This window comes from Rhineura floridana, chromosome 16, assembly GCF_030035675.1.
Source record: "Rhineura floridana isolate rRhiFlo1 chromosome 16, rRhiFlo1.hap2, whole genome shotgun sequence".
In the NCBI taxonomy this organism is placed as follows: Eukaryota; Metazoa; Chordata; class Lepidosauria; order Squamata; family Rhineuridae; genus Rhineura; species Rhineura floridana.
This window is the reverse complement of record NC_084495.1, coordinates 28,843,245-28,869,213: the sequence shown is the minus strand read 5'-3', so window position 1 is coordinate 28,869,213 and position 25,969 is coordinate 28,843,245. Positions and strand designations below refer to the sequence as shown.

Genomic DNA, 25,969 nt, shown 5'->3' with positions numbered 1-25,969 from the left:
CAGGGCTAAAGGGCTCCTGTGGAAAACCTTGCAGAGCTGCTGCCAGTCAGTGTAGACCAATGCTTGGAAAGTTCATTTTAAAAAGGAGTTAGTTCAAATTCACGTTTTGCCCCTCCAAAAAGGAATGCATTCCGTTCCTGTTCAATTCAAAATTCGTTCACGTGGCCCTTGGCATTTCCCCTTTCAGCCTTCAGAAAAGACGACTTAGAAAACATTGAAATGCACACACAGTGTGATATGAGCAATTGTTTTATTTTTCCCAACAATTATGATCTGTAAGCTTAAACAGCATCATCACTTTTCAGATAGGTGAAAAGGGTAATGGTAAAAGGGTAAATGCAGTGGCCACAAACAGTTAAGTGCAATGAAACCCATATATATATGTAAATCACTGAATTAAAGTTAAAATTGAATTGAATTTACGAAACCCCCAAAGTTCCGCCACCAAAGGAACCTAATTCATGTTCAGTTCACGTGGAAATGATAGGAACTACTTTCAGGTGTAATTCAGAGATTTTTGAATTAATGTAGTGAATTAGTTTATTTGAAAAAGTTATTCCAAGCACTGGTATAAATTCTGTGGTGGTGAACATGTGGCCTGCCAGATGTTGCACTACAACTCGCATCAACCCCAGCCAATGCCCATATTGGCTGAGGGCGATGCAAGATGGGAGTCCGGCAAGAGCTGTAGGATCCTACATTCCCCATTCCTGTGTGGCAGTGAGCTACAGTAGATAGACCTGTGGTTTAATTTGTCATGAGCCAACTTCTAATTCCCTTTGAGAGAACCATACAGACCCATCTCCAATCTACAAGGAGGAATATTGTCCATGATGGTTCAATGTAACATCCGTTCAGAAGCAGTATGCCACTGAGTTCTGGTTGCAGCAGGACAGGGCTATTCATGCCCTCTTTGTGGGCTTCCCGGAGGCATCTGGCTGGCCACTGTGGGAAACAAGATGCTAGCCAAGATGGACCTTTTGGACTGATCCAGCAAGACTCCAGCTCACCTGCTCATTGAGCAATCTGCCAGCGAATATGCTGTGACATAAGCAGAAGTCACATCACAGAATTACGGCTGCAGAAGAAATAGCTGTAGACTAGTGGGACCTGCAACAAAACGTTGCAGTGTGGAGAGTGCTTTTTGTTCAGGGTTCCAGCTCACCATTCCATTATCCCTATTGACTGTTGACCACCTTCCGTCATCGGTTGTTTTTGTGGATCCCCTTCTTTAGGTTTTTTCCCCTCAAGATTTTGTTTTGTTTCATATTCCTGCAGACCTTTGGGTTCTTCCATACCTACTGATACACCCGTCTTGTGATACCAAAAGCGGTGCTGTTTAGTTCTGCAGCTGCCATGGTGGTGTAGTGGTTAGAATGTTGGACCGGGACCGGAAAGTCCAGGGTTCGAATCCCTACTCAGCCATGAAGCTCACTTTGGCCCGGTCACTGCTTCTCACCCTAACCTACCTCAGAGTTCTTACGGGATTAAATGAGGAGGGGACAAACCTTGTACACCACCTTGAGCTCCTTGGAGAAAAAGTGGGCTATAAATGCAACAGCACTCACCCTCTGAACACTGGAAATAGAAGGTTTGATGATACAATCAAAGCCAGAGGTGGGAAACCTCAGGCCCAGGGTCCACATGCGGCTCTCCAAGTGTCTCTGTCTGGCCCCTGGAACCTTCCCCCAGGCCACAGCCCTTCCCCAGCCACACACTCATTTCCCCAGACCTCACCGGCCCTATTTTGCACCTTCCTTGATTATTTCAGCCTGGCTGGAATTCTGACTTCCTTGAATTCTAATCATGCCTTTTAGATGCCTGGATGGAGGATATAGAGGGGTGTGCATAGGAACTAGCCTACTGTGCAAGGGTAAGATTTGCATTTATTGCTCTGTCCACTTTTGCATCTGGCCCTGTCCACCACATGCATGTGGCCCCTGGATGATTGCCCAGAAGGGAATGTGGCCCTCGTGCAGAAAAGAGTCCCCCATCCCTGATCTAAGCCTTGGGAAGGGTGCCTCTGAGCATCTACAGGATGCCTGCTTCGTCAAGTAACCACAGCATCCTGGCTCCTCATCGTCCTGCAGCAACTGGGCCCTCCCTTTTGGCAATCCCAGTTGAGCTGTGATTTATAAAGAGAGAAAGCCTGACCCTTTCCATAATATTGTCTCTGTTTTTCTCCCTGCAGCTTGTTCCAGTCCATGGCCACCTGTTGCTATTTTCAATATTCCTTCATCGTAAGAGTGATTCCCACAGTGAAAGGCAATTGGGCATTTGATCTCTGAACAGAGGTATGCTCCCAGCAGTGACACATTTTTGCAATCTGTTTTGAAAGCTAAACCTTTAGACATTTTCACAGTGCCTCTCCCAGCTATTTCAGGAATGATTCACCAAACTGTCGCTCCAGTCAAAAAGAAAATTAAATAGGTCAGCTTCAATGCAAGTCACTGTGCACACAAAACACTTCAGGATGAGTAAGTTAGGCAGTCATCTATATTGTGTTGCACTTGTGATGGTGAAGCCTATGGACTCAATTGGCTAAACTGGTGTGAAGGCATGCAATGTTCATAAACATTCCAACTGCGCAGATCATGAAGCTGCCAGAATGTTTGCAGACCTCCTTCGGGAAGGCAATGTTGTCACTTTGGCTGAAAGTAAAATCTCACACAGCGCCCAAAGACAGAATTATCTACTTGAGACAGGCTGAAGACTGGCAAGAGGTCCTAAGAGGTAGGGAATCATGGGTGGAGCCAGATTTTGGGGGTGCCCTGGGCAGACAGCTGCTTGGGTCTCCAGCTTACTAGAGCACTACCACTGCCAGATAAGCTCTCTCATGAACGAGCATGATGGGTAGGGCAGCTGGCAGCCTCCCCTTCACAATCAGTTATTCATGGGCTTACCTAGCAGCACCATCACCCCCACAACTGGCTGTGCAGCTGACTGGCTGCTTGGATCCAGTGCTGCCAATGGGTAAGGGCGAAGAGGGGCCTGCAGCAGCAGCAGCAGCAGCCCACTCAAAGGGCCCAAGTGGTGGCAAAGGACCACTCTGGTGGGCCCTGCTGGGACTCATGAGCCCCAGCAAATGCCTCAGTAAGCCGGGTGCTGATGCTGGGAGAGTCCAGAAGCTAAAGTAGAAGTGGGGTACTTGGGGATCTCCTGACATTGTTGGACTACAACTCCTCTAATCTGTGAAAACTGGCCGTGCTGGCTAGGGCTGATGGGATCTGGAGTCCAAAAATGTCTGAAGAATGCAAGGTGGCAGCAAGGGCCCCACCCACGGGCTTTGGATGGGAGCTGAATTTCACATCTTGACTTAAACTGATGTTCTTTGACTACAGGTGTCTAGTTATCAAATGCATTCATGTCCTCCATTTGCCCCTGAAGATTTATGCTGCACTCTTGAAGTGACTTCTCTGGGAGTAAGCCTCGTTGAACTAAAGGGGACTGACCTATAGGTAGATATACATACAACTGTACAATAAATCAAATAAATGGATGCTTGCAACATATTGTAAGCCATCATTTGAAATGATGAACCACCCCGAGTGCTTTAGCAGGAAGGAAGAAAATAAATCATCCCTAACCATTGGCTAAGCTAAGTGGGAATGATCAGTGTTGTAGCCCAACAGTGTCTGGGGACCCAAGGTTTGTTGGAATATATGGGGTTCATCTCCAACTTGTGGGTTGAGGCTGCATGGGGCTAAAGGCGCAGCTAGAGAGGAGACCTCTTGGTTGCTAGGCTATACCTGTCCTTTGATCTCCTGCTGTCTCTTCCTTCCTGCTAGACTGATATGCAAGGGATGTTGATCTCAGTTCCTTCCCACCTTCTAGTTTCTTTCTTCTTTCTCGAGAGGGGAGCAGACATCTTTCCTTTGTCTCTCCTCTCAACCAGCATGAGGGCTAGCACTGGGACCAGTGCCAGCTGCTCCAACATAGCTACTTAGCTAGATATAGAACTCTTTCCTATCAAGCATGTACTTCCAGAATAAAGTAGTTATTTCTTATTTTAAAGCTTAAAGTCTCTGTCTGACTAACTTGCAGGGAAGGTCGAGTCTTAGCAGAGATTCAAACACACACACATAAACTCGCTCAAAACTCTCCGTTCCGCTACACAACTCTGCAGGGTCCTACAGGGCATTGGGCCCAGCCTCCTATAATGTTGAAGAACACCATTTTGAGCTACAAAACCTAGCTGGCACAGCCGTGTCCAAAAAGAAAGTATCAGGCTAGTGAAGGCTGATGCAAGAAATAAATAAAGCCCTGTCCCATAATACCAGTGATTGCCTACTGTTATATCAGACAAGTCAGTAAGACCACCTTTACTTAGAATATTCTTTAGAAATAAGTATCTCTACCTGAACCATCAGAAGTTATTTCTTTGGGGCACCCTGGGGAAGCCACAATGTGTTTTCAGCACATAGCTACAAGACACAATGGGGCTTTAAAATATAAAAAGAAGAACGACAAATTAGGTGCAATTTCCGGAGGGGTAGCGGTGTAAGTCTGCTGCAGCAAAGACAACAGTCTTGTGTCATTTTAAAGATTGGCAAATTTATTGCAGCACAAGTTCTCAAGGACTATAGTGCACTTCATCAGATGCAGAATTGCTGTGTCTTCTTTGCAACAACGTTGTTGAATTTAGAATTAAAAGCGTAAGGTTGCATTTCAGTTGACTGAATATCTTTTGTTAAAGCTCAGTATACTGTATTTTACTATTTTCCAAACTGAACCAATACAGTAAGCATCATGGAGTTTGATAGAGCTTACTCCTAGGTAACTATGAACAGGATTGCAGTCAAGCTAATCCTAATAAGATCAGGCCCACCTAGTCCAGTACCCTGTTCTCACAGTGGCCAACCAGATGCCTATGGGAAGCCCAAAAGCAGGACCTGAGCGCAATAACGCACTCTCCCCACTTATGATTCCCAGCAACTGGCATTCAGATACACTGCCTCTGACAGTGGAGGTAGAGCATAGCCATCAGGGCTACCAGCCATTAATAGCCTTATGCTCCATGAAATAAACTGGATACTATGCTATGTATTGCTGCCGCTAGCCATCATGGCTATGTCCTACCCTCACCATATGCCCGACTTCCAGTTACAGGGAATCACAAGCAAGCGCGGTGAGCACCTGCACTCAGGTCCTGCTTATAGGCTTCCCATTGAGATTTGGCTGGCTAGTGTTAAGAACACTGGTCTCAATGGGCCTTTGGCCTAAGCCAGCAGCACTCTTTTGTTCTTTGCACATCTACATCCACACAGTTGGCTACAGGGGTTGTAATGATGAGCTCCTCCACTTCAAAATTTACCACTGCCAATACACCACTAGTTAGAGAGAAACAGTGTGGTGTAGCAGATAGCAGGTCAAATTACAGCCTGGAAGACCAGGGTTCAAATCCCCGCTCAGCCGTGAAGCTTGACGGGTGACCCCCATGTCTCAGCCTAACCTACCCCACAGGGTTGTTGTGAGGATAAAATGGACAGGGGAAAGACCATGTATAGCCACCACCTTGGAGGAAAGGTGGAATAGAAAATGTATTAATTAATTAATTAAGGATTACTCAACCAAATCAGCCAATACCATAACCCCATGCATACCAACTCAGAAGCAAATCCCACTGTGTTCAGTGGGGCTTCCCTGCCCCAAGTATTTCCAAAAAGAAAGAGTAATATTGAAGATGAGCTCTGAATGAGCTGTGGGGGGGGGGTGCGTATACAGAGATCAAGATCTACTGGTTGATCTCTAAGATTTGAAGTAAATCAGCAAGGATGTCTGCATCCTAAGTTTAACAGCAAATAGCAGCAACTAAAGGAGTTGAGCAAGAGCCAAAGCTCTGTGGCAGAGCATGTGGTGCTCGCAGAAGATCCCAGGCGTCTCCAAGTTGGGCTGGCAACATCTCCTGCCTGAAACCCTGGGGAGCCACTCCCTGGGGAGCCCCTGCCAGTCAGTGTAGGCAATACTGAGCTAGATGGACCAATGATCTAGCTCAATATAAGGCAGCTTCCTGTGTTTCTGGAGAGCTGCTGCCAGTCAGTGTATTCAACACTGAGCTAGAGGGACTCATAATATAACTCGGTATAAAGTCTCTTGCTATGCTCTCCTCCTTAAATTATAGTGCATCAGGAGCGGGGGCAACCAGGCGTGGCTTTCGGTGTGCGAGGACCGTCGGCTCCTTTCTGTTCTGGGAGGGCTCCGGATTCTTTTTAATTCTACAACGGTGTCCGCACGTTACACTCCGGGCAGCTACAGCCTGTGCACACAAAAGACTTGAGCCCTACACATCAACAAAGAGTCCACCCTTCCACCCAGACACTCGTACACGTGTAGAGACGGCCTGTCCCCGTGTCCAGCTTCTCGCACGGCAAGCGAATTTCTCTTCCGCAGGACTCCGGTTGGCAGGATCTCGCGGGGCTTCTAATTAAAAAAAACAAAGCTAGACTAGTTCCTGCCCAGATCTACCCATCATTGCTGTGAGGCGGTGACTGCAAAATAATAGGGGGGGGGAGAGAAGACGCTCGACCCGTGGAGCACCCAAGACCCCAAACTCCTCCTCCGACCTGCTCGCAGCGGCAGCAACAACACATTACAAAACTGCCCGGGTTTTGTAACCATCCCGCAGGGCGCTGCCCAATGAGCGGCTGCAGCGGGAGCGGCCGAGGGGGTGGAGCGCAGAGGGGAGCGCGAGGGAATCACACGACCCCCCCTTTTTTTTTTTAGTTTTTACATAAGTCTTGCGGCCGGACGAGGTCGTTCTGCTTAGGGGCGTGCGCGGCGGAGAAGCCGGCAGGAAGAATGGAGCGGGTGGCGCCGTCGCCTCCGCTTCCAACCAGACGAGCGGGCGGCAGCAGCAGCGCACCGGCGACACATCGAAGATTCCTGCAGCCGCCTTCTCCAGCCTGGCGCGCCTCGGCGTTCCCCTCCAGCAAAGCCGGCGTCTCCGCCCTCTAGAGCCAAGGCCACCACCCCGTTTCCACCCAGCCATGGGCTCCCCGCCGCGGCAGGAGGAGCAAAAGCCTTTGGCGCTGCGCTTGGCCAAGGAGGCGCGGCAGGCGCGCGGCGGTCCGGAGTTCTCTTCTCGCTCCGTTTCCTCGTCGTCGTCGCTGACGGAGGCCCCGATGCGGCCGCCCGAGTGGCAGGGGCTGCTCCAGCGGGCCGAGTGGCTGGTGCAGGACGGGCAGCTCCCCGAAGCCCTCAGGCTCTACCGGCTGGCCTCGGGTCACCCCCGCCCGCTGCGCGCGGAGCAACTGGGCGAGCTGGTGGATTGCCTGGCGCGCAGTCTCCGCGGGAAGGGCGGCTGGGCGACGGCGCCCGGCGCGGCGACTCCAACTCCGGGCCAGGAATGGGAGGTCTTCGGCTGCCGCAAGTGCCAAGGCTTCCTCTACGAGCCCGTCTCGCTGCTTTGCGGCCACACCTTTTGCAAAAAGTGCCTGGAGAAGGAAAGGGGCCAGGCTGCGGCGGGAGCCACGGAGGTGGTGCCGGCGGCGGGATGCGGCCTCTGTCCGGAGGGCGAGAGCGCCCAGCCACGGCTCCGGGTGAATGTCATCCTCAGCAACCTGTTGGGCAAATGGTTTCCCGGGCAAGTGAAGGCGTCGAGACTCCGGCATGAAGGGAATCTCTTATATAAGGAGAAGAATCTGCAGGCAGCCCTTCAGAAGTACAACGAAGCAGTCCGATTAGGTAACTTGCCTCCCAGCTCGTTCGCTCTCGCCCGCTCGCTTTTTAAGGCAGAAAGGCAAGGGATTCTTCAGCGTGGACTCCCCGCCCCCCCCCGTTCCTCTTGTCCAGGGAACTGAGCATGTAGGATTCTCTCGTTCCACGTGTGGCCCGCTCACACGTTGGTGTAGAACGCCGGAGTCCTGGCCTCGCTAGCTGACTCGCAGTTGAAGACTGTATGTGCGCGCGCATTTCCTTACTTTGATGGGGGAAAGTGGTGTTGGGGGCGGTCAAGTCATCAGAGGAAGCTGCAGTTGTACAGGAAAAAATATGCATGTGCGAATCAGCTCCTCGTCGGCCCCTTTGTTTTCCTTCTCTTTGGAACTTATTAGACTTTTCTGAGGTGCACACAGATGAGGTTGGCAGTGGTGGTTGTTCTTAGACTGGCCCTGCTCTTTTGCCCTTGGTTGTAGGCTGGCGTGCAGAAATGCAACAGGGGACGGTCTTGGCATACAAAAGAGAAAGCAGTGAGTAAAGTTTCATCTGCTTAATTTTTGGGCAGCTGTTAAAAGGCATAGGAGCCGGGCCACTGAGAAAAAGTTGGCAACTTTATACAGAGGAGGTGGCTGGATTGTTATGAACCTGAGTTTCCAGCACTCCTAATCCCTGCTTGTTTTGACAGATCCAATATCGGGTCACTATTGTGGGCCTAAACGAGGGCTCTCTTTGCTGCGTGTGTTTCATTGTAACTGCAGGCAGCTTATGCCTTAGTGTCCTGCAGGGTAGGAGTGAGGGCACGCATACAGACAGACATTTTACCTGCATTTACACCTGCCATGTCGGAAAGCCATTTTTGCCTGTTGGTAGTATGGTACAGGGGGTGAGCATGTGTGACCATTTACTGAGTGATCGCAGGCACACCGTAGCAAGCTATAACTTCATAACAATTCAGACAATCAAGCTCCCCTGGAGTAAGAGACTTGCCTTCAAGGTAGTTTTGTCACCTGTGCATGCTGGCTGCCTTTAGGCTTTGTAGAAAGCCGAAGTGTCTTAAAAGTATAGCTAATGTGTTTCGTAGGGGATGCTGACCATATCAGTCAAGGTTATGAGCTTCAAGCTGAATATCAAGGCATGCTTGAATTTCTAGCCAGTATATGCAAGAGAATCTTAGCACCCAAACTCTTTCATTTACAATTAGGGGCATTGCTGGAGATGGAAAAGGCTTGACATGACACACATTTTCCTAAAATTTGTGTATGCTAATTTATAGCTACAGCTACAATTTTTGGTCTGTAAGCAGATTAAGTTGGTAGGTGGCTGGGGTCTTACCTGCAGAGTAACATTACCCTGTCAGCAAAGGGAAAAAAAGTTTTTTGGGGGAAGGACAGGAGATTTCCAGCCCATCCATTACAAAAGCCCTTGACCACCCGCTAGCATCCAGCCCAGTAATGGAAGAAGTGGGCAGGGTACATCTCTGGTTCATCAGACACACCCATTTCCCCACCTGTGAAGTGGATGCCCCTTTTCCTTGCATGTCCACGGAAGTCTTGTTAATTTGGTCCAAAGTGAAGTAGGCCAGGAGACCAGTTTGTTGCATAAGCTTGGTAGCCCGGTCTTAATTCCCTGCCCCCTTCCTTATGGAACAGTTGTGTAACCAGGCGGAGGGGAGAAACAGGTCGCATTTCTGAAAGTGTCCTACAGACCGTCTGATCGTATTTAGCCAAATTGCCAATGACTCACCTGTGTGGTCTCTTGCCCAGTGGAAATAGGTTTTGTTTCTGGATGTGAATAGCTGCTGTTTGTCTGCAAAGGAACCTCACTCCAAAGCAGCATGCAAGCTATGATTAATAGGCATTGACGAAGAGCCCTTTTTGAATTGCAAAAAAAGGTCTTGACTATGCCAAATTGAAGGGTTCTAATGTCAGTGATTTCTCAAAGAAATTCTTCTGCCTGGTAATATTTCTTGGTGAATTATTTAATAAGTTCCAGAGGAATCACAGTGTTGTCTTTTGCAGCAAAATAACAGCACAAAATCTTTTGGTACCTTTAAAAGAAAACTCTTGGGACACTTTGAAGGTTTTCTTGCATTTAGCAAAGTATAATTGAGCCAGGAAGCTATCTGCGGTGGAAAAGTGGCCTGCTTGTTTTGTTAATGATTATCACTTGCCTTTTTAAAATTGGCAGCCCTTCCTGTGGCTTTGCCATAAGTTGTATTGATGAGACAAAAACATTCCAAACTGGGGATGTTTATACCAAATCTGTGGTGCGCACACACACACTCCACCAAGTGTGCTGGATATTTTGTAAATCAAGATCACGCATGTTGACCCTTTCAGATGTAGCTTCTTCTGAGGGCCAAATCATACATGTTGTTAAATGTGTGGTCATATTTTCATGCCTGGGCTTTGGTTTGGTTGTCAAATAGCAAACTTGGCATAGGGAACATGGCAAGTAGGGTTACCTGTTTCCCCCAGTGATCAGGCAAAATTATGTAATTAATTATGTAAATTACATTGTCATTATATTATTCCACCCCATTCACTTCAGTACAGAGGAAATGCAAGTGGGGGGTACATAGTTAAGTATCATTTGCAGGCTGAAAGCAATAACAGCAAATACCAACTGTATTTGCTGGATTGATTTTCATTCCAGACATGGGACGGATAAGCAAACATTGACAGTTTCCATCTGTATCAGGATTCTGCTCAGTGGTAAGAGTGCCTGCCTTGCATGCAGAAGGTCCCAGGTTCAAATCCTGCATCTCCGAGTAGAGCTGGAGGCAGTCTCTGTGCTTGAAACCCTGGAGAGCTGCTGCCGGTCAGTGTGGACAATACTGAGTTAGATGGACCAAGTGTCTGACTCGGTGTAAGGCAGCTTCCTATGTGGATGGTGCTGTTTCAGCTACATTACTGACCGCACGTGCTTCTGAGCATCAGAAATAGCGAGGCAGTGCTCAGGCAGGAGTTCTCTGTCACCATTGTGGGTAGAGTTTATATTGCACAGTGTTTACAGATGCACCTTTTTAAAACACGGTTTCCAAAAACATTTTTGAAAACAGGAATTTCTCGTTTTAAATGTTAGTGTCTGCTTAAGGTAGCCTTATTTCCCCCCTCCCAGTAAATGACAGAACCTTAATTTTTCCTCCACTGATTTCCAGCAACAGTATGATCTTGTAGCGTGTCAACTCATGTGTTTATGCAACTCTCAAAGTGCTTGTGTAAGACAAATGTGATGGGTCACATAACTCATGTTATGAGTTCCAGAGAGAGAGAGAAAGCTCTAGTTAATTTTAAACTTAAATTATGGCTGTTCCCAAGGCTTACAAGGGACATTTTGAAGGATACTGCATACATTGATGGTGACTATGCTTTTATTAATGGTTGTACTGAGTCAGTGTTTCCATTACTTACAGCTCCCAATGATCATTTGTTATATAGCAACCGGTCCCAGATTAATTCTACTTTGCAATGTTGTGAAGAAGCGTTGGATGATGCAGAAATGGCCTGTAGGCTCCAGCCATACTGGGTGAAGGTGAGTTCTAGTTTCAAGTTAACATCTTTTTTATTTAACTGAGCAGTTTGCTTCTGGCTGTGTCGCAGTGGGAATGTGGGACACATTTCCCCATATTTCTCTCTCTGTCTGTCTAGTTGGCAGTTCCTGAAATGGTGAGGTGAGACACACCAGGGGATTGCGTATAGTTAAACTCATAACTGGAAGTATGCCATTTAACTTGCAAGATAAAGGAGCTCTGAGCTACAGTGACCTTGCAAATAATTCACTGAAATGCAGGAGAGAGGCACCAAAAACAAATCCAGAAGAGGAACCTAGTTCCTCAAGAATGCCAAGGTCAGTTGCAGTGCAATAAAAACGTTTTGTTGTCAAATGGAAGCTGTTGATTAGACCCCTTAATAATAAACAGCTTCTATTTGACAACAAAACATGTTTACTGCATTGTGACTGACCTTGGCATTCTTGAGGAACTGGTTCCTCTTCTGGATTTCTTGCAAATAACTCCACACAAGTTTCTAGTCCACAAACATTTTGGTAATTTCTGGCAAATTGGTGGCCTGAAAGGAAAAAGAACGTTACCAACCTAGGTTACAAAAGATTCCTTACCTGTTTATCTAGAGGCAGTTTTGCTGTCCACAGATGACCTGGTGCAGCATAGTGCAGGGTTGTCCCTCCCAATGTTTTTGGGGTTCCCAGCTCCTGTCAGCCCCAGTCAACATGGTCAGTGGTCAGAGATGATGGGAGTTAGGTTCCAACAGCATCTGGAAGGCTACGGGTTCTCCAGCCTTGACACAGAGACTGAGTTACAAATCAGAGTCTCTGGTTTGAATTGTGCTGTTGCCATCAATCCATTCTGTGCACAGCCCCCTCTCCCAATTGCAATGGGGGGATAGTAATATTTGCTTACCTTTCGAGGTTATTGCAAGCTTTACGATACAGCAAGTAGTGTATGTGAAATATTTTGCATGCTCAAAGGTGCAATATAAATTCATAGTAGTAGTTAGTTATATTTATGAAGTTGGTCTAATGCCTACCCAGAAGCAAAACTGTTTATCATTTTGTTGTATTCATTCTGTTTTACGTGATTTATATGCTGCTTAATTGACAAAAACCTTTCAAAGATGTACATAAAACAATATAAAATATAAGGCAGGAAACTGCCATATACCAAGTCAGACTGTGTTGTAGACAGAGCTTGGAAAAGTTACTTTTTTTCAACTACAGCTCCCATCAGCCCACTGGGCCATGCTGGCTGGGGCTGATGGGAGTTGTAGTTTTAAAAAGTAACTTTTCCAAGCTCTGGTTGCAGAGTGGCAAAAAGAGCACCTGAGTGAGTGTTGTTTGTGTTTGAATCCTTACCAGATAGCACATCTTCCCTGGAAGTAGTCACACTGAAACTTTACGCTTCAAAAAAAGAAAACTGCTTTATTCTAGAAGTACATACTTGATAGGAAAGAGTTCTACATCTACCTATTTAGCTAAGTTGGAGATGCAAAGATGAAGCCTAGTGTTTGCCCTCATGCTGCGAGGAGAGAGTCAGACAAAGAGAAGTTGTCTTTTCTCAAGAGAGCAAAAGAAGCTGGAAGTTGTGGTCAGCATCCTAAGAATATCAGTTCACTTAGGAAGGAAGAGCTAGCAGGAGATCAAAGGATTAGGTACAGCCCAGGAACTAGGAGGCCTCCTCTCTAGCTACCCTTTTTAACCCCCTGCAGACCCAGCCCACCAGTTTGAGTTGCACCACATATTCCAACAGACTGTTGGCCTGTCTAGCTTGGTATTGTGCACACACCAACTGGCAACAGCTAGCTATTTAACTTGGTCCCAGGCTATGGTCGGAAGCTAAGCAGGGTCAGGTCTGGTCAGTGCCTGGATGGGAGATTGCCTGGGAACCATATGTAAGCCACCTTGGGTTTCATGAAAAAGAAAGGTGGGGTATAAATGTAATAAATAAATAAACAGCTCTCCAAGGCTTCAGACAGAGGTCTGTCCAAGCCCTACCGGAAGATGTCAGTGATCAAACTTGGGACCTTATGCATGCAAAGCAAGTGTTCTACAACTGAGCTGTGGCCCTTCCCCAGAAGGCTTCTAATCCTAGGTATGTGAGTTGGGCTGCAGTTAATCGGTAATATAAATGTCTCTGATCGTGTTCAGAGTGCATTTCTGTTTTTACTGCTGCTACGCACGTTTCGGCACTGAGTCCTTGCTTTCAAAATAAACTGGTTCTGCAGCTCATTCTTGACTCCAACAAATCCCTTGAAGTGGTGGCTTAAGATGCTCTCTTGGTTTTAATAGTTGTGGTTCTGTATGTAGCGCCATTTGCACCATCTCCTGGGCCACATCGTCCAACATTGCAGTGCAGTTTTGTCAGGAAGGCCTAGACAGCGCAGTAATTACTCTCTTCTTTCTTGCAGGGCCACTTACGGAAGGGACAAGCCCTTGTTAACCTTGGGAAAACGGAAGAAGCTTTGCACGAGTTTTTATTCTGTCTTGCTTTGGATGACGGGAATAAAACAGCCAAATCAGAAGCTCAAAGGGTGAGTCCTGCATATCATTTCAGCTGATGTTCACATCTCTAGCTGTGGTGTGGTCTCTCTTTTATTTAAAAAAACCCCAACCTGTAATTGACTTGTTAACCCTTTATGGATGCGGTTGAACTTTGGAAGTGCTGCTTCAGTGTGACGCCCACAGTCGTATTCCCTGAGTAAAATTTATCTAAGCCCTTTGGGTCAGGGAACTACGGTTGTCTTGCTACCATAGAAAGTTGCCTGGCACACTGGTGATGCTACAGTGGAGAGATCACAACAGATTCCGCACCCATGGTGTGACCCTCTGCTTCCTCTTGGCTTTGCAGTACGCATGACATAGGCAGGCAGAATAACAGATCAGATGTTTGTTCAGCCACCAGTCTTGCCCACTTTAGACTGCGCTCACTTTTCGGAAGTGCAGCATGTAGGTTGATACACTTCTACTTTATCCTCCTCTAGACCTTTTAAAAAAAAAACTGCCCCAGGAATTGGTGACCAAGGGTGTGTGCGTATCAGTGATGTTTTCCCATTTGCTTGGAGCTGTCTTCTGGTTTACCTCCATGGTGCCACCTCTTTCCCATCAAATCCCTCTGAGAAACTCACCTTTTCCTTGAATCCTTTGGTGTCACCCCCTGGTTCTCATGCCTTACATGTACTTAACAGATAGGTAGAGTGTCTAAAATAATCACACATTGTGCTGTACCGTGTTAGTCCTGCTCAGAGTAGACCCATTCAAATTAAGGAGAAGGCTAACTTACATCCAGTAAGTTCAGTGGGTCTACGCTGAGTAGGACTTAGTTGGATGCAACCCGTTGTTCCTGTGCCTCCCCCTGCCTTCACCTCCCCATGTTGAATTTCAGATTGTAAGCACCTCGGGGCAAGGACCTGTCCCTTCTTGTATTCTGTAAAGCACCATGCACGTTAATGGTATTATATAAATAAAAAACAGTCATAATCATGGCTTCTAGCCAGCTGGCTGTCAGCTGTTGTCTCAACTTTCTAAGCCAAGTCATACTGTAAGATTTTTAACAGTGGTAGAGCAACTTAATTGTAGCATGTTGCTGCCCTTAAGCAGGTGTGCGTTTCCCCCACCCACACACCCTAGGATGAGCTTTGAAAAACCAGTTCTGTGAGGTTCTGGCATGATTCAGGTTGAACTGGGGGGGAGCTGATTGGCTAGTGACTGTGACATCAACACGCCACCTCTTCCCTCCTCTTGCCAGCCCTGGGAGCCGTTTTGCAACTGGTTTTAAAATTAACTTCCTTTTCTTGGGAAGGTGAAAGATGAAACCCCTTTATTTAAGAAAAAAAATTGCCATCTTTCCTGTCTTGGCATCTTCCTTTCCCCTGCCTTCCTGACAAACTGTAGCCCTGTGTGCTGTCATTGTGTCATGTGCTGTTTTTATACTGGTGTGTCTTGCTTGGTGGAGTTGCCTGATCAAGGAGCTGCAATGAACTGCTGTGTTTTTCCAAAGCTGCAGCAGCAGTGCATTGGCTGGAGGAGGTTGATGAGCATTCATAATCAAAGTAGGTTCTAGTTGAGTGAGATGACTGTGTAGGCATCTGGGCTACAATGAACTCAGCTGATTCTTAACTGAGGCTTTTTGCACAAGGGTGACAGCCTCTTCTTTGAGAAGAGCTCCGACTGCAAAGTTGAAGCTGAGTTCATCCTAGCTGGTGGCTTAATTTAGGGTTGCTCTCAGCCGGGAGATTCGCAACTTGAAGAAGGACATTCCAGTAAGGTAGACCAATAAAAAGCATATTTTACAGGAAGTTTTGTAACACGAGAATCATTTTCCGTAATCATTCAAACTTTTAACGTAGGCAGCAGTGGAGTGACAAATTCAGAAGTGCAAGGTCCCTTCATGATAGTCACACCCACACACCTTCCCCCTTTTTTCCTTTTGCAGCTGGGTTGACAACGAGATCCTTGTTAATGCCTTCCCCCACAACAACAGACGTCCATAGGAGCCAATCGGCATGAAATGCGAGAGTGTTAGCTACTCAGTGGAGGCTTCTCAGTGGCTGACTCACCTTCTTTCACTCTTTGGCTCCAGTCAGCACAGAAGGGCAAGGAAGCAAGTTAGAAGACTCTGCTTAGTGGCTAGCAGGCTCCCCTTTCATGCTGATTGGCTAGTAGGATATTGGAGACATAGGGACCTTGCTAACATGCTCAGAGCTACAATTCCCAAAGTGGTTTAACAGTTAGTCTCCCTTCCCAGAGAATTCGGGGAATTGCAGCTCTGTGAGGGGAATAGGGGTCTCCTAACAAGTCTCAACACTCTTAACAAGCTACACTTCCCAGGATTCTTTGGGGGGAAGCCATGACTATTTAAAATGGAATAAATGTCTGGTGTGAATGTGGTGGCCTTGGTCGCATCATGCAGTGTGTGTGAGGCTTCTGTTATGCAATTCATGTGGGGGAGGGTACAGTGAGCCAGATTGGGGCCAACACAGTGCAGCACTGATGCCACTGTCTGGCTTTTGCTGTTTAGTTGTGAGATGAAAATGTAAATCAGGGAGCAGGGAAGGTGTGGGAAGGTTTTGGACTCCAACTCCCGTCAGACCCAGCCAGCTTGGCCAGTGGTCAGGAATGATGGGAGTTGTAGTCCCAATAGCATCTGGAGGGCCACAGCTTTTGCAAAGGGCAGAAAGGGCCTTTAAAAACAAAAACAAAAGTCAGGCACAGACAATTTGTCCATCTAGCCTACTCAGACTGGCAGCTGCACTTTGGGCAGAGGTCTTTTCCTTTTACCTGATCCTTTGACTGGAGATGGCAGTGACTGAACTGGGAACCTGTTGCATACAGAGCATGGGCGCTACTACAGAGTACATTTTGTGCCCCATTTCCCCTCCTTCAAAAAGGATTTCCTTTTTGTAAGTAAAGCTTTCAGGGCTTTGGGGGGGGGAATTTTGGAAGCTAACATTAAATTTTTAGGAGTCCAGAAAATAAGGATTTTCCAGCCCCTGGTTTTTATTTTCTGCTGAGATAGCTTGCAGTTAGTCGTTTTCAGATGAATTGGCATTCCCTTGCCACTGGCTCTTAACCAGTGATCTTCACGTCTTCGTGAATCTATTGGCTCTCGCTCTGGATGCTCCCATTTTGGAATACCAAAGCACACAGCAAATCTTGCTTTGGTGGAGAGGATTAAACGTGGCTCTGAGATGGGTTGCCCAGATTTGGTGCATCCATGTGAAACTTGAGTTCAGATTCTTGCTCAGCCATGAAACTGACTTTGTGGCCTTGAGCGGCACTCGAATGCAGGTGTGGGGAACCTGTGGCCCTCCAGCTGCTGCCAATCTGCAACTCCCATCAGCCCCAGCAAGCATAGCCTATGGCCAGGGATGATGAGAGTTGTATTTCAGCAACATCTGGAAGGTCAGATCTTCCCCACATCTGCTCTAATGCTTAGCCCAGAGACGAGGAACCTGGCTTAGCATGACCTACCTCTCAGGGTGCTTGTGCAGATAAAGTAGGATAACCCCAAGTATGCTGGCTTTTGTCCCTTAAACAACAGGTAGAATGCAGATGTTCTCAATTATAATGATGTGGTTAGAACTCGGATCAAATCTGTCCAGCAGTTGAACCCAGATATCTGGCACTTCCTTTTTTTAGGAGTCTATTAAATAGGGAATGTATAAGTGTCATCCTATTGCCGTCAACTAGATTTTCCTGTTTGCTGCAAGTTGCTTGGAGATCTTCGGGTAACAAGTGACTAACAAGTCTAATAACAGAAAATGAGTTTATATCCCATCAGCTTTTGCATGTGTTTTTTTTTCATAGCTTGGTTGCTGTTCTGCGGGGCAGCCTACACTAGCAAAGAGCATTTCCCTCCTGAATATCCCAAGCCTCAACATCTAAACCTGCCTTACATTGAATAAGACCACTCGTCCATTTAGCCTAGTATTGTCTACTTTGACTGGCAGCCGCTTTCCAGGGTCTCTGGCAGAGAGGTCTTTCCTGTCACGGGTTACCTAGTCCTTTGATGTGGAAAAGCCAGGATTATTAAATGAGAGACCTTTGTGTGTGCAAAGCATCTGCTCCATCACTGAATTAAGTAGTGAAGTGTGTGTGTTTGTTTTATATCACAGCTTCTACTTAATTTATTTTCGCGTATCCTGGGGAATGCTCAGGAAAACTTGCCTGATATCCTGCAGCTGTTGTCCTGTCACTCTAGATTAAAAGGGAACCTATTAAATTCAGTGGGATTTGGAGGCATCGGCCACAGCCTACAAAACTTGCTCCAGGTAATGCCCATTTGTGGTATTGTTCTTCTGTGTGAATTTGTTTTGTGGGGGGAGGTGGTTGCACAGTTTAATGCCGGGGGGAGGAAGTAAGACCAATGTCTTAATGTATGAGTGCACCTTGCTGATTTTTCCAGAGATTTTCTTAACAAAGCAGCTCCACGGACTCAGGGAATGCAGGAGTCTTTGATGCTTGTTTGAGAGTTGCAGCACATGTTTGAGGACAACCTTGGCCACAAAGGTTGGGGCTGGAGAGATTCATTGGACTGGGTCTCATTTATAAGAACATAAGAAGAGTCCTGCTAGATCCAACCAGCATTCTGGATCCACAATGGCCAACCAAGTGCTTCAAGCCCAATAACACTAATTTGTCAAGGACATGAAAGGAGATGTTGTCTGTGATTTGCAAACAGGCTTTGTTCAGAACTCTTGGGTTGCAAAGAATGAATCTTGCGTCTTGGGGCTGGTGAGATTGAACAGGCCTTGTATTGGCTTCTTTTTTTCTTCATTTGGATGCTTGGGAGGAATCCCTCTGTATGAATCCTGATCAGTTCTATCCAAAACAAACATTCACCACCTCTTTACAAACAGATAGGATGCTGGTGGTGCATCGTCGCTGGAACACGCCTCCATCAGCAGTTTTGCAACAACTTTCATCAGTCATTGTTGGAATACTGTTTGTTAAAGTTTAACATATGATGCTGTCTCAAGTGGTCTGTCTCAAGGTTCAGGGAACCTCAAGCCCATGGGGCAAATGTGGCCCTCCAGGCCGTTCTGTCTGGCCCTTGGAATTTTCCCTAGGCCACACCCCTCACTGACCTTGCTTCACACCAGATTTTTTGGCCTGATTTGAATGTGTCCTTGAACTCTGATGATGCCTCTTGCTTCCCTGGATGGAGGATAAAGAGGCTTGTAAGAGTGTGTGTAGAAACTAGCCTACTCTACAAAGGTAAAATTCACATTCATTGCTCTACCCACCACTTCTGCCTGTAGGAATGCCTACCACAGGCATGTGGCCCTCAGATGGTTCACCAGCAGGGAATGCGGCCCTCAGGCTGTTTTATAGCTCAGTGTTGTGGCCAATATTTATCTGTACTTTTGGAGAGGGATTGTTTTTCTTCTGAAGTCACTTGTTGCTCATTCTGGTTGGAGTTGTCACAACAAATTGTGAGTGATGGTGCAGGCAAGATGTTGTAGAAGTTTAATTTAGAATTAGGAATGACTTGGCAACATTAAACCTGTCTTTCCTGACTTTGTGGCTTTTTCAGCAGGGTGTTTTGATTGCTTTCAAATGCTGGATTGCATTTTAGTTATTGGTTTAAGGGGCAGTTTAAATCGTAGATTATTCCTTTTAGTGATGAATGCTGCTACTTTGGGGGCAAAGGGACCCCTTCCTTCTCCCCATTCTGTGGGCTGTTACCTCTGGCAAGGTAGTTTTGGGGAACAGCTGTTTGTTTGTTTGTTTTTAAAAAAGAACAAACTCAGGACATTTTTCTTCATGGGACGTAGAGTGTTTGCATGATTGCCAAAGCATCCTGTATATACTCATTGCAAACTCATTTTCTGATTGCAGCTCCTTACACAGCCCAAATGGCATCATTCACACGTAGGAGGGAAATATTGGCAGGGAAGCTACAGTGCTTTCAGAAAAACAAAAAAACTAAGTGGGGGAGTGGGGGAACCCCAAAAATAGCCCAGTGAAAACTGAGCATGCTCTATTTATTTATTTGTTTAACAAAATTTATACACCACTTGAATATTAAAAAAAAACCTCTAAGGGTTTTACAAAAAAAATTAACATGATCAATAAAAACAGTTAAAAATGAGCAATTAAAAACATTATAAAATGATTTGAAATGTAGACTAAAAATATTAAAACACATCAGCATCTGTGTGTCTGGATAGGCTTGCCTAAACAAAAACATTATAAGCAGGCGCTGAAAAGAAGGTGCCTGTCAGTAGGCAGGGAGTTCCAAAGCGTAGGTGCAGCCACATTAAAACAACGATTTCTTACAAGTGCAGAACGAGTATTATGTGCCGTCTGTAAAAGTGCCAGTTCCAATGGGCCCAGAATACTGACTGGCTGTCGGACAGAAAACTGAGGGGGGATATGCAATGGAGTTCCCTGTAAAAGGGCATGGCTAGTGGGAACTCTGAACAGGAACACTCCACAAGCCCCACTTGTTACTCCAGAGGTTGTAGCCAGTGCTAGTCCTACTCTGAGTAGATTCATTGATGTTAACAGACGTGGCTAACTTAGTTGAATACAACCCAAGATTTTTATGTACAATCATTGGATGGATTGCGGCACCATGCCACTAAGTTGCACCTTGTCTGGAGGCACCATTTGCACCAATCAGAAAGCCATAGAATCTTAGGACTGCCCAGGTTTAACCCTGACTGGCTCCAGTAACCTGGCCTTTTCAAGATTAACCCCAGTGATAACTTATTTCCAATTTTGAATGTCATCAACTCCCATAAGCGGTAGCCTTAGTTTTCACAAAAAGTGAAAGAAGCAGTTGACCTTTTTCAAAACTCTACTGCTACAGCCTGCAGATGGGGGCCCATAGAGTTCCTCCACACGAGTAATAATAATGGAGATTCCTGCATGTTGCAAACCAGCTTGTCAGGAGCAAGGCTAGGTTTGAACCCTTTCCCCCGACAGCTCATTTTTCTATGTTTGTGTGGAGGAAGCTGAAATGGTAGGAAAATAGGAAACTGCCATACCAAATCAGACCATTGGTCCATCTAGCTCAATATTGTCTACACTGACTGGCAATGGCTCTCCAGGGTTTCAGGCAAGAGACTCCCAGCCCTACCTGGAGTTGCTGGGGATTGAACTTGGCACCTTCTGCATGCAAAGGAGGTGTTCCACCACTGAGCTACGGCCTCCATCCTGATGGAACGGAGTTGATCCATGCTAATTCAATATTCTATCATATCGGTGTAGATGAGGCTTTTACAAGATGCCTTTTCGAAATGATACACTGAGCCTCGCTTGCTTCCATGCTTCATGATCATAGGAATGTTACATGCTTTGTATGTATGTGTGGGTGTGCCTGGAGGACATCTACTAAGGTCTTATGAAGAATGTCCTTTCTGTAAATCAGCAGTCCTGAAGCACACCTTTTTTTCTTCTTCTTTTGCTTAGGCAAATATGGAGCAGGAAAAGTACTTCATTCTCCATGAGGATCAGAAAGCAAGTGACTGCAACAGCTTGGGGAAATCCATCCCAGTGGCAGAGAGCCGGAAAAGAAGCTCGAACGAGAACAGGCATGCCTCTTCAGCAACAGAGCCTGCTGTTCGCATTTCTGAGAAATGCCAACTTCTAAAGAGAAAGCACTGCTCTGAAGAAGCCCCAAACACTGACCCACCTAGGAAAATTGTGAAAAGGGGTAAGCTGTCTTTAATTCTGTTTTAGGGCCCAAATAGGGTGGCCACTTAGGCATTGCCAAAAAAAGGGGCTCATAATTTGGGTACAATTTTGCACATTCTAATTTATATAGAGCAGTGATTCTCAAACGGTGCGCCGCAAGAAGTGACTGGTGTGCCACGAATATTATGAAAGTATATTTTAAAAATGAGAAGAAACTCATTTGTATAGAGATTTATTACATCCATGATCAATATATATATATATAAATTTCATACATGAAGTGCACCAGAAATTTTTTTTTTCAATTAATTTTTATTCAAATTTTCAAAACCAAAATAATACAAAAAGAAAAAAAACAAATCAATAACTAATACAATAAAAAAAGAAAAAAATATATAAAAATATTGACTTCCGATTTATCATAATTCAGCTATAAATCTATAATATATAACAAACCTATCTCTTAATAGATTATAAAATCACCTTCCTCCAGCGGTTATCTTAGTTGGTTTCAAATCTCATTAACATCATATCATTTTAATCTTCCACAAAAAGTCAAAGAGAAGTTTCCAATCCTTGAGATATACGTCAATCAATTTTTTTTTCTAAATAAACATGTCAAATAATCCAACTCATCAAGTCTACTAAGTCCAGTAATTTCAAATCGCTCTTCTGTCATTATCCTTATTGGGTCCATCTTCCATCTTTACGCACCCAAAAATCCTGCTGTCATAGTCATATAATAAAAGTCTGATAGGAATTTCCTCCATCACAGATATTTTCTTGCCATCAATTCCGAACGTATCACTGAAGTATTGTTGCAAAGCCGCATCTCTGTTCCTCTTTTCCACATGATACACTAGTACATCTCTTGAAGATTTTTCCATAGACACAAAACAGGGATTAATTCTGTTAACTTTCTCCAAGTTCCATCAAATCCTTCCAGTCCAGGAATTTTTTTGAACCGATAATATCTTTATCTCCAATCTCTTCAATTCCTTCAGGGACAGCGCTGAGTTCCAAACTGTAATATTTGTCTCCAGGATCCGTCACAGCCAGGAAATCCAAATCTTTTTTCATGTCCATATTTAATCCAATCTCCATAATTTGAACCTTGCCTTTAATTTCTCTTTCATCCTTTTTTGGTTTTCCAGATCTATCTTTATTCTCCTTTCTCATAGAATCCTGAATTTCTTTCAGCTCCTGTCTCATTTCGTGAAATTCAATTCTCCACGCTTGTCTATTATTTCTCAGTTCTTGTTTTATTGAGTTAATCCCATTCATTATTTTCTGAAACATGTCTAAAGATAAAGTCCCTTCTTGTACATCCATGATCTTCTTAATTGTCATTCTTAAAGCCAAAGGAACAAAACTCTTTCAATTTTCAATGTCCCAAGCAAAGAGCAGTTTATTTCTTTATCCAGTTACAAAGGAGTTAATCTTTCCAACCAACTGGCGTCACACGCTAGACAGCCCTTATCTCTTATATGCCCAGAAGTGCAAAAACAGCTTTAGTTCACAGCATCCAAATAACTAGTAGCAGAGAGAATGAGCAGATTTGTAAAAAAAAAAAAGTAGATCAGGAAAAATAGTCCCAGACATATATTACACAAAAATCTTATAAATCAAAAAGATTTTTCTTTTCTCTTCCAATCAGAAATCCCTCATCCGTGTAATCTTTAAAATGCTATTTTCCATGTCAGCTTTTTGCAATAAAAGAAAGATAGGCTATTTTTATTTTCTTCCCTCTTAGTTCCGTGCGTAAAAAAGGAAAGTCTTAACTCACCTAGGTTATCTTAATTGCTGTTACTTTGACAAATCTCTTTAGCTGTGTAGATAAGAAAGTTATAAGCGTAGACAGGAGGATGCTTGCCTGTTAATCCGTTTTTCTTTAAAGAAAAAAAAATGGGTCACTTATTCAGCTGAGCTAGCATAGAAATCCTCGCTCCGTCTGAGCTGCTGGAAGACTGTCTTTCACAGACAATTCTGACGAATTCCAGACTCCAACAATCACAACAAAGCTGTGTGGGAAATCTCACGTTTCTTCCTTATCCGGAAGAAATTATCCCCAGTCAGAAAAGACCCTTCTGACTGAATTTAAAACTGAAAAAGTTTCATCCAAGACGGGAGCATGTTTTACAGTGCGCCGCGAACCAAAAAAGTTTGAGAACCACTGATATAGAGAGACGCAGCTTAAAAATAATTACTATTTTAAACAGCACTACAAAACCTCTCACGTTATTGGGGGAAGTCTGCGGCCTGAGTGCCTGCTCAGTGTGCTGTCCAGGTGCTGATCGTGGATGAGCAACTTCAGGACCCCTGGCCTCCCTTCTTAAGAGTCTTTCTGTAAATTGTTCATTAATTTCAGTAGGTCTACTCCAAGTAGTCAGTCACTTACAGACCCACTGTTAAAGACCTTACCCTGGAAGGCAATCTTACTCAGCCACAAGTGATTGCCAATGAATGAATGACTCTGAGTAGGACTGGCATTGGGTACAATCCAGGACGTCTTCAAATAGAGGACTGTCCTCTGTAAAGCAGGCCACGTGGCCACTCTGGGCTACAATAGGTTTGTTTGCTTCTCACATCAGTGATAGTGTGACTGAACATCTGACCTTCCGGATGTTGCTGGACTCCAACTTTCATCAGCCCAAACCAGCATGACCAGGGATGACGGGAGTTGTAGTTCCCATCCCTGGAAAAGAGCGCAGCACTAGAGAACTAGATGGGGAAGGGTCATAAGCTCAGTGGGAGAGCAAATTGCCTTGCAGTGTGGAAGGTCCCAAGCTCAGTCCTTGGCATCTCCGGGTAGCGCTTGGAGAGGCTTCCTGTCTGAATCCCTGGAAAGCTGCTGACAGCCACTGAGCTGGATGAATCAACGGTCTGACTCTGTATAAGTCAGCTTCCTGCATTCTGTCGAAATAACCTTTTTTGCTTGTGAATAAGTCTATATATTTGGAGTTTCGTTCTTGCTTTTGGCAAGGTCTCGCTTACTGAGAAAGGACTTGCGTTTTACCCAAGAAAATACAGCCACATTCTGTTAAAACAGCCCAATTAATATTAGAGCCTAATTGTCTTTTTCTTGATGAAATCTAAAACTATACCTTTTTGGGGAAACGTTTCTTGTAGCCCATCTGCAGAAACAGGTGATTAATTGTACCACTTCTGTCTGTATATGATAGGGTTCATATTTTTGAGTGTTTCTTCACATTAAAAAAAAGCTGTGTGTGGAGTAAACTAGCGCATCATCAAGAGAAAGGCTGAGGATAGATGTAATTTATGCAGGGCAGTTTTGTTTGTTTTTTAACACGGGACGGAGTTAGTGTTCTAACACATAAACCTTTGCACTCTGAAAGTTGTACCGTCCAGAATTCTACCACTTTGCGTACTCTGTGTGTGGATTAAATGCCTTCCTGAAGGTGAACAACAACGTGTTTGTCTAAAATATAAAACATCTGAATTAAGCACTTCAGAATGTTAGAAGTCAATCTGCATGTATGGTTGTGATGTCCAAAAAACATGAAAGACATACTATGTTTTTGTGTGTGAGAGAGAACTGATTAAGTCACTAGTTCACCCTCCTGTGACCCAAATGTGCACTTTTGGCACCAATACATGCCCTTTCCAGCTCTGTAACGTGTGCATCTGTCCCCTACCCCACCCCATTTTGCTTTTAATAGATGCAAGTGATGAAAAAGGCACCGGGGCTGGGAACTGTGGTCTGTCTGAATTTGTGGACCCATCCGATCTGGAGTGTTCGTTGTGCATGAGGTAACCGTTACAATCTTGTGGGTGGGTCAATGCAGAGATGAGGCGTCCTGTCTGTTTAAATGCTTAAGAGGTTGGAAAGGGGCTGTAGGATCATATGCCCCCCTCCCCTTTTGAGGGCATTCCCTCCACTCTTCTGCTCCATCTTATCAGTAGCCTTAACCATGGCCCCATCTACACTATACATTTAAAGCAGTATTGTAGCATTCTAAAGAGTCATAGCTTCCCCTAAAGAATCCTGGGAATTGTAGAGTGCTGAGAGGTTTTTTTTTAGCAAACCTAGTGTGGGAGACTTTATTATTGTTTTTAACCAATGGCCATTACAATGTTGAGGAACATACAAAATAACATATTTATAAAACATTACATTTCAATCCGATAAAACATGGATAAAACCCTACAATTATGAATGGGAGTGATAAGAATTGACTACATTTGTTTAGATTAGGAGCACACTCAACTGAGCTCCCCTTAGCTTTTAACACTGGTGTAATTCAGGAAGGCCATTCTGACCTTTGTTGCGGCTAATGCAAACAAGGCTACTCTATAAATGACACATTTATCTGTATCTGCCTGCAGCCATCTGATCTTAAACTCATCTGATTGGCCTTAGATGGATGAACTTGGCCCTCGGTGAATTATATGAAGGACAGTGTAGGATATAATGCTCCATACCTTCAATTTGCCCTGATCCACATTTACACAGGCAATCTTTTGATGGATTTTTTGTGTATCTACCAGCCAGATCTTAGGTGGGCATCAGCTGAAACCTGAGCTGAGTGAAAGCACACCTTACAGGGGGAAAAAGCTAACTCCTGCAAATAAGTGACCCTTTCATGGTCTGATTTGATTTTGGCATACTAAATGGCATGCTGATAATTCTTTA

General features: G+C 45.1%; 1 protein-coding gene across 2 annotated transcripts in view; it reads left to right on the top strand.

Moving 5' to 3' along the window:
- Positions 1 to 6,576: 6,576 nt before the first annotated feature.
- The window catches only part of LONRF3 (LON peptidase N-terminal domain and ring finger 3), a 32,742-nt gene continuing 13,349 nt past the window's right edge, over positions 6,577 to 25,969 (top strand). Inside the window, exons 1-6 of one of the 2 annotated variants that reach the window (XM_061598125.1) lie at positions 6,577 to 7,683; positions 11,072 to 11,190; positions 13,581 to 13,703; positions 17,787 to 17,942; positions 21,091 to 21,334; positions 24,996 to 25,086. In XM_061598125.1, coding sequence (XP_061454109.1) covers positions 6,987 to 7,683; positions 11,072 to 11,190; positions 13,581 to 13,703; positions 17,787 to 17,942; positions 21,091 to 21,334; positions 24,996 to 25,086 — 1,430 coding nt within the window. In that variant the 5' untranslated portion in view covers positions 6,577 to 6,986. The remainder of the gene's footprint in view (positions 7,684 to 11,071; positions 11,191 to 13,580; positions 13,704 to 17,786; positions 17,943 to 21,090; positions 21,335 to 24,995; positions 25,087 to 25,969) is intronic. The other variant, XM_061598127.1, reaches the window with a different exon arrangement.